Consider the following 12828-nt stretch of genomic DNA (forward strand, 5'->3'; position numbering starts at 1 on the left):
CTTCATTCACATTTTGATGTACTATGATTCGTTAGGAAATCAAAGGAGTTATGTATAATTAATGCACACTTTGCATTGTTCCCTAAAGGATGTTAGGATGTGGCAACTTCTTTTCTGTATAATTATTTTTAGGTGGAATATCTACAAGTGTCATTTGTTGTTTTTTTAAAGCTGTTATAAAACACAAAGAGACCCTGGCATTTAAAAAACCATATGTAGAAATACTTCTCTCTAATAGAGTCTAGGACTAAAATGTTCTGTAAGGAGACTTCAGAAATACTGTGTTGGTTTTAAATCTGTTACCCAAAATATATCCTTTTAAAGATGTATGTGTCCCTGTGAGGCTGAATGTTCACTGTAAAGAAAAAGTAAACGTGGACATTTTTACAGCCACTGTAACAGTTACTTCCCCAAGGGAAAACCTATCAGAGCTACATAAGTTTGTCTGGGCTCCAGCAGGATTGGGCATCCATGGAATTTTGTTCCTGAAGTGATGTATGGACCAAATTATTCTGGAGGTGCTCAGCTCACCTTTGAGGAGTGGCATACAAAATCTAATTTGGTTTAAAACTTGACTCATATAAAGACAGGTATATAATAATAAATTCCATAATTTATAAATGACAGTCATAGAATATTGAAAACCATGAAGTAAAATTAAGAATAATTCATTAATGCTGGTCAAAGTACTTCTGTACTTGGCAGCCTCATGTTTTAAATCGACATATATTTTCTAACTACCAATATGAGTGTATTACACTCATTTTAGTCACTTTGACAGTATTTTATAATGATATTTTAGACTGTAATATCTTAGGTTCATATTTGTAAGGTATTGCAAAATAAAAAGCATTTCCTGTTTCATTTTCAAAACAACAAAATGGTTTTGTTTTGTTATTCTCAAAAGTCTATATATGAATGAAGTAGCCACCCCTCATCAAATCACCCAAACAAGCGATGCTTGAAAATACATTCTTGAATGGACTGATGATAAAACTCAGTCTGGGCATTGTTTTCAGTGGATGCCTCATGGACTCAAAATTAAATTTTAAGTTGTGAGTTCTGATAGATGTGGAGATTTTTGGGTGTATCTATTGTATGCCCACGGCATTCTGAGCCTACTTGGTGCTGGTCTGGGTTAAACATAGCAAGGCAAACACCTTTTCTAGTTTAACGGGGAAGAAAGTGATGGCACTAAGATTTGAACCCAGGCAGGCCAAAGTCTAAAACCTGTCCTCTAACCTAAACCAGTCATCTACTGCCATGGGTAACTCCCCTGAGCAGATAACGGTAGCATGGCTTAGCACAGCCACTCTGCTGATTAGTTACGAGCTGTTATTCTAACACATCTCTGAGTCTAGTGCTCTAGTAACACGTCACTCCATGAAGATGAGCTATAAATTGAGAAATGTAGTTTAACACAAGTTTTTCTTTTAGGTGTATTAGAATTACTTTCAAAATGATCACTTAATGTGTTTCATAATCAGTAGAATATTCTATTGAAAATTATATATCCATTTGTTAAGTGTGGATCAGGGTGGTCCCACCTAAAATGTAAGGAAAGTAGGAGTAGGAATTCTGAGGGTATTTTTTCATATTTGGCCAGTTTGTTCTTTTTAAAAATATGTTTTTAAATAATGATAAGAATAGTACATGCTTGTTAGAAAAGTTTTGAGTAATTTGGAAAGTTATAAAATATCACACCATCCCTTTTTCCCGTGCCCCGCTGTGGCATGGTTGGCATGTATTTTACTGTATAGACAAACATGTAGTTATTTTCGCTTATATCATAGGTAATAGCGTTCAATTAACAAGTCAGCCTGCTAAGGTGACATGGTAGGCAGGAATTTTAACCTTACCAGCTTATGTATTCTGCAGGGTTTTTTTGTTTTGTTGTTTGTTTTTACCATTTACTAGACAGTATAAGTGTCATAGGCATGATAATAGTGATTTTGACACAACTCGGCTAAAACTGAAATGAAAGATTATTTTAGGATTATTTAGTTACTGTTAGCCATGATACATACATTCAAGATCCAGATTGTTAATATTAAATAATAAATATTAAATGATAAATTTTTATTTATTAAAACACTGGTATGTCAGACCACAATGCCTCAGTAAGACTGGGTACTTTATGACCACGCACTCCAGGGCAAGCATGCCACGGTCACAGCAATGAGCAAATTACAGAGTTTTCAGTTCTGTTCCCAGAATATAAAACCTCATGAAGGGGTTCCATGTTCACATTCAAAGTGTTGAATATTGTGATTCATTCTAGATCAGGGGTGTCCAAACTTTTTTCAACGTTTTTCACCAAGGACCATATGCAGTAAAATACACAAACAGCCGGGCCACTCACTCGAGGTGAAGTACGTATTGCCTCACCTGGTTTATTTAAGTAAACTAAATATATTTTTGGAATTTGCTGCGGGCCAATAAAAAATGGATCGCGGGCTGCAGTTGGCCCGCGGGCTGCAGTTTGGACACCCCTGTTCTAGATGATCTACCCAGTGTTTGCCCAATCCCTGATGGATACTCTCCTCCTTGAAGGATTCTAAAGCATTCCTTAGTAGGTTGGTAGTTTTCTAGTGGAATACGTACAGGCATCATGGGAAGAGACAATTCCTTAAAATGCATACTGTCTATTGTAATATACTTCCCTAAATTTTTTCTGAAGCCAATTTGTGTCTGTGCCATACCTCTCAGAATACCCACAGAGGTTCCAGAATTATCCCCAGGTATGTCCATGGCCTACCTGGAACACACAATAAGCTATAGTGGCCTTAGGGCACTGCTGATTTCCCCCACAGCTAGTAGTTGAATGGTATTGGTTCCCAAACTTGATGCGAATGGGGAAACTTTTAGATAGATAGATAGATAGATAGATAGATAGATAGATGAACAAGCATTTTTAGTGTTCATGAAAAGAGAATATGTGAGGAAGTTCAGTAATGCTCTTGAATGAATTCACATTTTATTCATTGCAACTATATCTGCGTACATTAGACAATAGTTCTGTATATGTAAGAAATCTGTTCTGTTCTCTGTTAATGTATGGTGCATGTGGATGTACTTAAGGACCCCTTGCCATAACTTGACCTAGAAGTGGGGACCCATGAGTATAGACTATTTAGTGTTTAGCGTTGCTATATAGGAATCTTAGAGATGTCTGAAGTATGTGAAGTGTTTTTTCAACTATTTAATAGTTGAATAGTTCTATTATTGAAAGATAATTTCTTCCCCAAATTTGAATAAAGGAGGTATCTTTAAATTATTAGTTCTAGAACAGCTTTTCCTAACAGAAATTCTAATCATGTTAAAACCCCTGGAAAAAATGGGTTCCATAGCCAAACAAATTTGTAATTTCCCTTTTTAGTTTTACAATGTACATTAATGTAGTAGAGGTCTTGAGAAGTCAAAAAACTTCCCAACCAACCTTTCCCTGCATCATTGACCACAGAGCACACTCCCCTCCACCCCATTTCAGGTGATACCTAATAAAATTGCACAAACACGGTGTGGAAAATACTGTATCAGAGAGGTCGCTCATCCAGACACGGTTTTCATGTCATGGAAAAGGATTGGTGTGAATATAATCAGCAGTAAAAAGATAGGTTTGCCATGTCAATTCACATACCCAAAATATATATTTTGATTGACTGTATTCATGCATTAAAAATATTGTGGCTTGCATGTTTTCTTTTGTCTACTTGGCTTTAATTTTTCACTGCAATCTATGTTTGATAATATTCATTATAAAAAGAATTACTCTGGAAGAAATATTTTTGTCTGTTCAGTAGTTATTTTCATATATTCATAAAGCAGGACAAAAGGTAACAATGTTGAAATATCTTAATTTTTTTAGTGAAACCTATTTAATAAGTCATTCTTTCCCCCCCAAATCATAGTGTAAAGGCAGCTGCAGTCAGCTAACAGCTTGTGGTTATGCTCTGATTTACAGGGGAAGGAGGAGGTTGTACTATTTTAAATGCATAATAGAGCATTCGTTTCGTCATCTGGAAGCAGAGAGGGAAGAAGCTCAGGGGAAATGAGAGACATCATTGTTGCTCTTGTGGAAGGGAAGCTTTGTAGCACGATCTCAGACAGCAGTGCATAGCGAAGAAAATATCTGTTAGGAATGCATGTCACCAGACGTATTTTGCTTTCAAGAGTGGTAGACAAATCAAATAAGAACTAGATAAAAGCCTGAGAAAAAGATTCTGCGAAGGGTACTGAAGTTATTCTTTGTGCTTCACTGCCCTTTACCTCTCTTGGTACCTTCCAGAGAAATCAGTATTAGATGTATTTTTAGCCCGCTGTTTCCAGCATCAATATGACAACATGATTCTGTCTTTATATCAGTAAGCAGCTTCTACTATGTTTTCCTATTTTCTGCTAGCTACAATTTACAAAGGATGTCACAGCTCTGGTAAGAGATGAACAGAAGCCATTTCCTTGCTTTTTAAGTCATGTTTGTTAAAGATTTGTAATAAGCCAGTCGATTAAAACTGTGAGTTTGCTTAGAGAAATCCCTCCACAGTGTTAATCTTACTAATTTGCAGAATGTGTTTGTGATATATGGTTTTCTTTATTTTTTAATTTTATGTTTTTTTGTATCCTGTACATAACTGATGTTAAAACATATTTTCTGCATCTGTATGTGTTTTAAGCATCTCACCCTCTCTCTTTCCCTAACACTTTGCTGTGATGTTATGTTTGTGGCAGTGCTTGAGCTTGCAAGCTGTCTAATGCAAAGACAGGATATGATGATAGTCTTGAATTAAGCTTGTTTGGATTAGGGGAGGATATGGAATATGATACCACACCTGCCTCAGGTGCTTAACAGCCCTGAGTTGTATCCATTAGCTCTGTTTTGTAGACTGTGTTGAATTTCAGTTTTTCTTAAGTTCTTAAAAATACTGCTAGATAATTTCACAAATAGTTGATAAAAAATAATTTGAGCTGCATGCCTGTTAGTAACAGAGAAATGTCTCCTTATGATGAGTAAAAGAGACCAAATAAATTTGTACAATATAATTTTGCATTAGCTTAAAAATATAAATGATGTACAGAAAGATAAATTACCTTTTTCACATTTTTATGCCTTTAATATATGTGCTTACTTTCTTAAATATGCCTATTCCTCTCTGAATTTAAATATCTAAATACTTAGCTTGGCTGTTGAAAGACCTAATTTATCAACATAGATTATTTTGGGGGATTCAGTAATCATTAATTGACAAGATATCTAATTTATGATAGCAATAGTGCTTAAAAACATGTTTGATTACGATTTTAAATATTTTCTCTTTCATTTTGGCAAAAGATCAGATCTTCTTTTGCTGAGATTTATCAGGCAGCCATTTAACCTGTCGACTGCTGAAAAATTGTAAAATTTGAATGGGGAAAATTTTAGAAGCAACCTGGCTACATCTAATTTGTTGGGGAAAAATTTTGGTGTGTTTCAGATCCTTTGTGGAAAAAGGCAATTGTGATTTCTATTTGTTGCACATTCAGTTTATTTGATTTCTGAGCGATTAGCCCCTTTTCTAAATGTGTTGAGCACCCTTATGCTGCTTGCATGCATGCGTTAGTGAATGTCAGTCAGGAGCAAGGCAGGGCACAGTAAAATAACAGTGCATTGCCAGAATGGGCATTGTTGTTCTTTTCATGAATTGTAACGACACTTTTCTCTCATTTCTACGTAGGCGTACTCTCAGGATGCCTACCTGAAAGGCAATGAAGCCTACAGTGGCAATGCCCGCAACATCCCTGAACCTCCACCAATTTGCTACCCCTGGCTGCCGTCTACCCCTTCAGCCATGGCACAGCCCCTCGAAGTGTCTCCTCCAGACTCATCATCGAGCAAACAGCAAACCAGTGCGCCTGTGCTGACCCAACCTGGCAGGGCCTACAGAATGGAAATACAAGTGCCTCCATCACCAACAGATGTTGCAAAGTCCAACACAGCAGTGTGTGTTTGCAATGAGAGTGTGAGGACTGTCATTGTACCTTCTGAGAAGGTTGTAGATTTGTTAACTAATAGAAACAACCATACCATTCCTTCACACAGAACGGAAGAAGTGAGGTATGGCGTAAATGAGCAGCCCTCTTTGAAAACAGTGTCAAGAACCACGTCACCATCGTCATCCGTCCCCACTGCCCATCTACTTCATCAGCCTACAGGCTCCAGACCGTTGGAACCTTCCAGGATGTTACTCAAATCTGGCAATTACAGTGGACATGCAGAAGGGATCTCAGGCAGTAGACCTCAAGCTGTGGATTCTCCCCCCGTATCTGTTAATCATTATTCTCCAAATTCCCATCAGCACATAGACTGGAAAAACTATAAAACTTACAAGGAGTACATTGATAACAGACGATTGCACATGGGTTGTCGGACGATTCAGGAAAGATTAGATAGTTTAAGAGCAGCGTCACAGAGCACAACAGATTATAACCAGGTGGTACCCAACCGCACGACTTTGCAGGTACGACGACGCAGCACCTCGCATGACCGCGTGCCCCAGTCTGTTCAGATCCGACAGCGCAGTGTGTCCCAAGAGAGGCTGGAGGACTCTGTGCTAATGAAGTATTGTCCACGCAGTGCATCGCAAGGAGCGCTCACAGCCCCGCCCGTCAGTTTTAGCAATCACAGAACTCGCTCATGGGATTATATCGAGGGACAGGGTGAAGCCTTAGGAAACGTCGTTTCTGAAAGTCAAATACCGGATTCAAATGGAGAACGAAAACAGACCTATAAGTGGAGTGGATTTACTGAACAGGATGACAGACGAGGTATTCATGAAAGACCTAGGCAGCAAGAAATCCATAAATCTTTTCGAGGTTCAAATTTTACTGTGGCTCCGAGTGTTCATTCAGATACTAGGCGAATGAGTGGCAGAGGACTGGGATCCGTGTCTCACTTTAAAAAAATTCCACCAGACCTAAAAACACTGCCACCAAACAGAAATTTTCAAACTACCTGTGGAATGTCACCGCCTCAAGGAATTTCACAAGACAGGTCACCTCTTGTGAAAGTCAGAAGTAATTCTCTGAAAGCGCCTTCTACGCATATCACAAAACCACCATTTAGCCAGAACTCATTTGTTTCTATCAAAGACCAAAGACCAGTAAATCACTTGCATCAGAACAGTCTGTTGAATCAGCAGACCTGGTTAAGAACTGAAAGTACCCCCGATCACCAAGTGGAGACTGGGAAAACCCCCTGTTTGCCGGGAGCTTCTGCTAAGTCTGTGCCTCCGATGAGTGAGAACTCTGGCATGTCAGATGTAGATTTACCTGTCACTCAAAGGAATCAAGAATTAAATTTACAAGAGGCTGAAATTCAGCCATCAGATGCTTTAGATAATAAAGAAACTGTCGTCCTAAGAGAAAAACCTCCGTCTGGTCGCCAGACACCACAGCCTTTAAGGCATCAGTCTTACATCTTGGCAGTAAATGACCACGAGACTGGGTCAGACACGACCTGCTGGCTGCCCAACGACGCGCGCCGAGAGGTCCATATAAAAAGGATTGAGGAAAGGAAGGCCTCCAGTACCAGTCCACCCGGGGACTCCCTGGCTTCCATCCCATTCATAGGTGAGCTCGTGTACAGTCATTGGCTGATATGTCAAATATCTCATACATCTTTTTTGCCAAGTATTATTTCTAGTTCAACAGGCACAGAAATTTTACTCTGTGATTTTTAAACCATTTCTTCTGAATTTCCTAAGTTGTGCTAAAACCAGAGCCATAAGCTTTTAACCTCCTTTTCCTTTTTTTCTGTTTAAGACTTTATGTATTCAGTATCTACTTTTTATTTTTATTTCAATGAGACAAATTCCCACCATCTGGGGCCAAAGGATTCAGCAAACCAAATTGTACCTAGTTGATGATGTAACTGAATCAAAAGCCAGGCGGAACTATTTTGATAATTAGCAATCAACCTTTTATTTAAACAATGCTTTTTACTTTCAAAAGCTTATTTCTTTGTAAATTTAACTTGGGCTGAAAGAAAGGACCTCTTCATTGTCAAATTACTTTGTCTTAGAATAGCTCCTGGCATGGATTTGGAAAAATTACCTGTGTTACAAGGGTGTTTGCTGATCTAGAACATCTGTCGGGTTTACCGAGTCTTTAGTCTGTTCCCACACACCCCAGGTATATTCTCCACTAAGCAGCCAGTGTGATATTTTAAAATGTCCATCAGATCCTGTCACTCCTCTGCCCAGAAGCCTCTGTTTACTTTCTGTGTTACCCAGAATAGAATCCCAAGTCCTTTGGTGGCCTGCAAGGCCCTCTGTGGTCTGCCTTCCAACACCACTCCACCTCTGTGACCCCCATCTCCTGCCTTCCCTGCTTCAGCCACACCAGCCTTGCAGTCCTGGGACGCGGCAAACATGTGCAGCCTCGGGGCCCTGGCACTGCCTGTTCCTGGCCCTGGAACACATGCCACAGATATTCACAAGACTCTCTCACAGCATGGGTCTCTGCCTATCTAAAATAGTTACTCCCCACACTTACACAGAACCTGACAGTGTCTATCCCCTTAAGCTACTTGATCTTCATATCACTTGTTTCCACTTGACATGTTTTGTGGTTTTTGTTTGTTACACGTTTCTCTGCAGAACTGAAACATAAGCTACAAGACGACCAGGATTTTAGATCTTTTGTTCACTTCTGTGTTCTTAATATAGAAGGCGCTCCAGAAATATGTGTTGAAACAATAGGTTAATGATAATTTTGAGATATGATTAAATGTATAGCAAATGAATGGAAAAAGAAGTTATCATATTACAATGCAGCTCTACAACGTAATCTGCTAACAGGATTATCACATATGTCCTTAGTGTTATCTTCTTTTAATAAATGAGAATTTTAAGGTCTTATTTTTGGGGAAACACGGTAAATAACTTCACTAAAGTCACACAGTTAATAAGCGGTAGAGGCACGAACTCTGGGCTTCCCTGATTCAGCCACATTACAGAGCAAAACTCCAGAGGGCACCATTTATATAGAATGCATTGTGAAGAGTACCCCCTGGTGGTGTGTGATGTAGGGACCTTTCTTTGAGGCCAAGGCCCGTATGCTTACTCTGTTGCCCCACAGGTTCTTGAAAAGTTCTCCATTATTTTACAATATAATGTTCTTCTCTTTGAGTAATATTTAGTAGGAGTTTTTCTTTTCTCGAGGAACTTTTTAAAGCTGTTGAGTTATTGGACTGTCAGGTGATACTACCAGAATCAGCTTTAAAAAAAAGTTCTACATAACTTACATTTTTTATAAATATTATATATTCAAGTTGTACACATTGTGGGGAATCTCAGCCTAAACTATACTTATATTCATATCTATTCCCTTAAAGCCAAGCTCAGAGAATAATAGAACTTTACTGTAGGTAGAACTTTATACATCATCTAAATATTTCATAGAAAGTAACTGAGGACTAATGATTACTTTATGATTTAAAAAAAAAAAACATAAAAAGCCCAATAGCCTATGGCTATATTTCATAGGCCTGTGACATCTTACCAGAATAATGGCATAATATTTTCTTCCTACTTAATAAGAATGATAGGGGTGGCCGGTTAGCTCAGCTGGTTAGAATATGGTGCTAATAACACCAAGGTTGCCGGTTCGATTCCCACATGGGCCACTGTGAGCTGCAACCTCCTTAAAAAAATAAATAAAATTATTAAAAAAAAAATTTTTTTAAAGAATAATATACTCAGATTATATTGGAGTAATAAAAAATGTGCTAGTTATATCTATTAATATTTCTTACTAATAAATACAGGAATAAGTAAAAAATGTCAATTATATTATTAAAGAGTGCTTTGTCTTAAATATAAAATAAAAATCTGTATAGTTCTATATACACATAGAGTTAGAAAAATGATTAAAATAAACCATTTTCTTCATTAAAAATTAAAATGCTCACTGATTAGTTCTGATCAGATTCTACTTTAGGTACTGATTAGAGTTTCCTTCATAGTTCCTAGTGAATATCTTCTGTTTTATGAGCCATGACTTTTAAAAGTCACCCAGCATAGAAATGTTTATATAGTCCATTGATTTCCCGTGTGCCTCCTAGAATCTTAATATATAGCATACAATTACTGTGATATGGCAATTTTACAGCACCAGTGGAATAGGGTAGAATAAAAAAACTGAAATAGGAACATAGGATTTATTTCGCTGTGTTTCTATATGTGAATGTTGTGCATGGATATAAGCATTCTTAAAAATGTCTAGGCCCTGAGGTTGAACAACAGCAGTGCTTCCTAGATTTTTACAGCACTTTCATAGCTTTTATAAAATTGAATGCTGTTTAAAATAAAGACATGGAAAAAAAATTAGTTTTAGTATTAATTTTTAGAACATAATATGAAAAGTATACTTTTGCATAATACTATTTGCCTTTTTACTGTGAAAAGCTTTTTCAGCTCTTTGATTAAAAATCCTATTCTGTAACCTTGAAGTCCAAAAAATATGTATTAGTCTGCTCTAGTGATTGTTGTTAAGTATATAAATAACCAATCGATAAAGGAATTTTCAGCATTTCATTAAATATATGATGAGGTGTGATATAAAAAATACGGTTAATGTTTAATTTCAAAATAAATTATCATAGTAAAAGACACATTGCCATTAACCCCCCTCAAAATTCTTTCCCTTGCTTATCACACACTTACTCATCGTTCTTGCCACTTGTGGAGGCAGTTCTGGAAGTCCTCTTTCGTGAGTGTCTTTAATTGTGCTGTTGTTGCTACGTCAAAGTCCTGAATTGATTCAAAACATTTACCTTTCATGGTCATTTTGACTTTGGGAAAGAGCCAGAAGTTGCACGCACAGGTGAATAAGGTTGATGAGGACACACCATAATGTTTTTATTTGACAGAAATTGCCATATACCAGAAGTGATGTGTGACATGGAGCCTTACCATTGTGATCACAAAATACAGTGAAAGCTGCTGCCGAGTGCCATCCAATGGAAAGGCAGGGATCTTCAACACGAGAAGTGGTGCGTCAATCTTGAGTAACAGTGTGAGACAAGTTTCAGCTTGTTCAGTGCAGTCAGTCTGGTGTGAGCCATGGGTGAGAGAAGGTGTGTTGTAAAGTGTGCCATAAATCATCCTCCATCATGATAATGCTCCGTGTCACACATCTCTTCTGACATATGACAATTTCTGTCAAATAAAAGCATTATGGTGTGTCCACATTCACCTTATTCACCAGATCTGGCACCATGTGACTTCTGGCTCTTCCCCAAAGTCGAAATGATTCAGGACATCATGGCAGCCACAACAGCGCAACTAAAGACACAAAAGAGGACTTGCAGAACTGCTTCAGAAAGTGGCAAGAACAATGGGATAAGAGCATTCGAAACGAGGGGAGTATTTTGAGGGTGATTAATGGCAGTGTGTCTTTTACTGTAATAATTTTTTTATTTAAACATTCACCATATTTTGTGATCACACCTCATAGTGAGTCAAAAGAGATTGAATGCATACCTCCAGGAAGTCCAGAGTCATAAAAATAATTGTTTTTGAAGTTTTGTTTAATGCTCGATCCATGTACCATTTGCATTTCATTCTTTGATATTTGATTTTGTGTAAATAAATATAAAAATGTTTTACATTACTTTGCAAAGCATAAAATTGATTCTCTTGAAAGATTTTCTCACAGCCCCTTGTGGACATTCTTTGACACGTGATAAGCACATATGCTTAGAGGGATGGTTGCTCTGTTTTGAGAAACATTGTTGTACAGGAGCATCATCCTGGGTTTTCAAAATGCCTTTCTGCATTTTTCACCTATATGGATTTATGCGATCGATCTCAGCTGACCACTCCAGTGAATGTTTTCACTACAGAAATCTCTTTTAAACAATTACAATACTACGTAAGCGAGGTAATCCCTAAAGAATACAATATCTTTCCATGCATATCGATATTCACGAATCCGTATCAGAATTGTGGACTAACAGTTTCCATAGACCAACTTACTTTATACAAACGTATCATTTGAAAAAAAAAAAACTTTGTTGATTGTGGTAATTTAAATAGTAATTGCAGTTTTAAAGAATACTACAATCTGCAGTAAAATTAAATTTTTATCCTTAATTATTTTAAAAACATCAGTCACCTCCTTGCTTTTGGAAAAAGAAGGATTGCATTCTTATTGACATCTGATATTAAATTGTCATGGACTTAGTAAAATTGATTCATACAGAAATTTTCAAAATGTTTTCTATTGCTAAATTGTACAAAGCTGCTTTTAAAGAATATTGTAAAAACATTAAGGTAGTCAGAATTTACTGATTTTAGCCATAAAATGGAAATGTTATAGTTTTGTACCATTATTAGTTTTCTTGATTAAAATGCTGATCATTAAGATGATAGAGCATTCTTAGAATTTGGTCAGAATTAAAATATTTGACCTTTTAAAGCAAGGAAGCAAAACCCTGTATTTCATCATTATATTGTATTCTTTAAAGGGTTTCATTATGACTTTCTAAGGCTCAGGGCATTTAATATTAAGGTTTATGGTTCTAGTGTCCTATTAAATTACATTCTCTTGGCCTAAAATATTAGAATTTAAACCACTGATGTTTTTACAAGAGTAAGAATTTTGAACAGAGCTATTGTTCACCAATTTAGAAAACAAATATAATTTATACTTATAGAGCGAGAACTCTGATATCAGACTATGTAACAAAAATACCACAGACTGGGTGGCTTAAACAATAGAAACTTATTTCTCACAGTTCTGGGCGTTTGGAAGTTTAAGATCAATGCCCCAGCAGACTCAGTATCTGGG

The 12828-nt window shown here is 37.0% G+C and overlaps 1 protein-coding gene across 8 annotated transcripts in view; it reads left to right on the forward strand.

The window, feature by feature from the left end:
- ARHGAP21 (Rho GTPase activating protein 21) overlaps positions 1-12828 on the forward strand; it is a gene marked incomplete at its 5' end in the record, with an annotated part of 117656 nt that overhangs the window by 80330 nt on the left and 24498 nt on the right. For 4 of the 8 annotated variants that reach the window (XM_081059555.1, XM_081059556.1, XM_081059553.1 and 1 more), the window contains 2 exons: positions 4403-4432; positions 5712-7605. In XM_081059555.1, coding sequence (XP_080915681.1) covers positions 4403-4432; positions 5712-7605 — 1924 coding nt within the window. The remainder of the gene's footprint in view (positions 1-4402; positions 4433-5711; positions 7606-12828) is intronic. The other 4 variants (XM_081059559.1, XM_081059560.1, XM_081059557.1 and 1 more) reach the window with 1 other exon arrangement.

Source organism: Rhinolophus hipposideros, assembly GCF_964194185.1.
Source record: "Rhinolophus hipposideros genome assembly, chromosome: 1".
NCBI lineage: Eukaryota > Metazoa > Chordata > Mammalia > Chiroptera > Rhinolophidae > Rhinolophus > Rhinolophus hipposideros.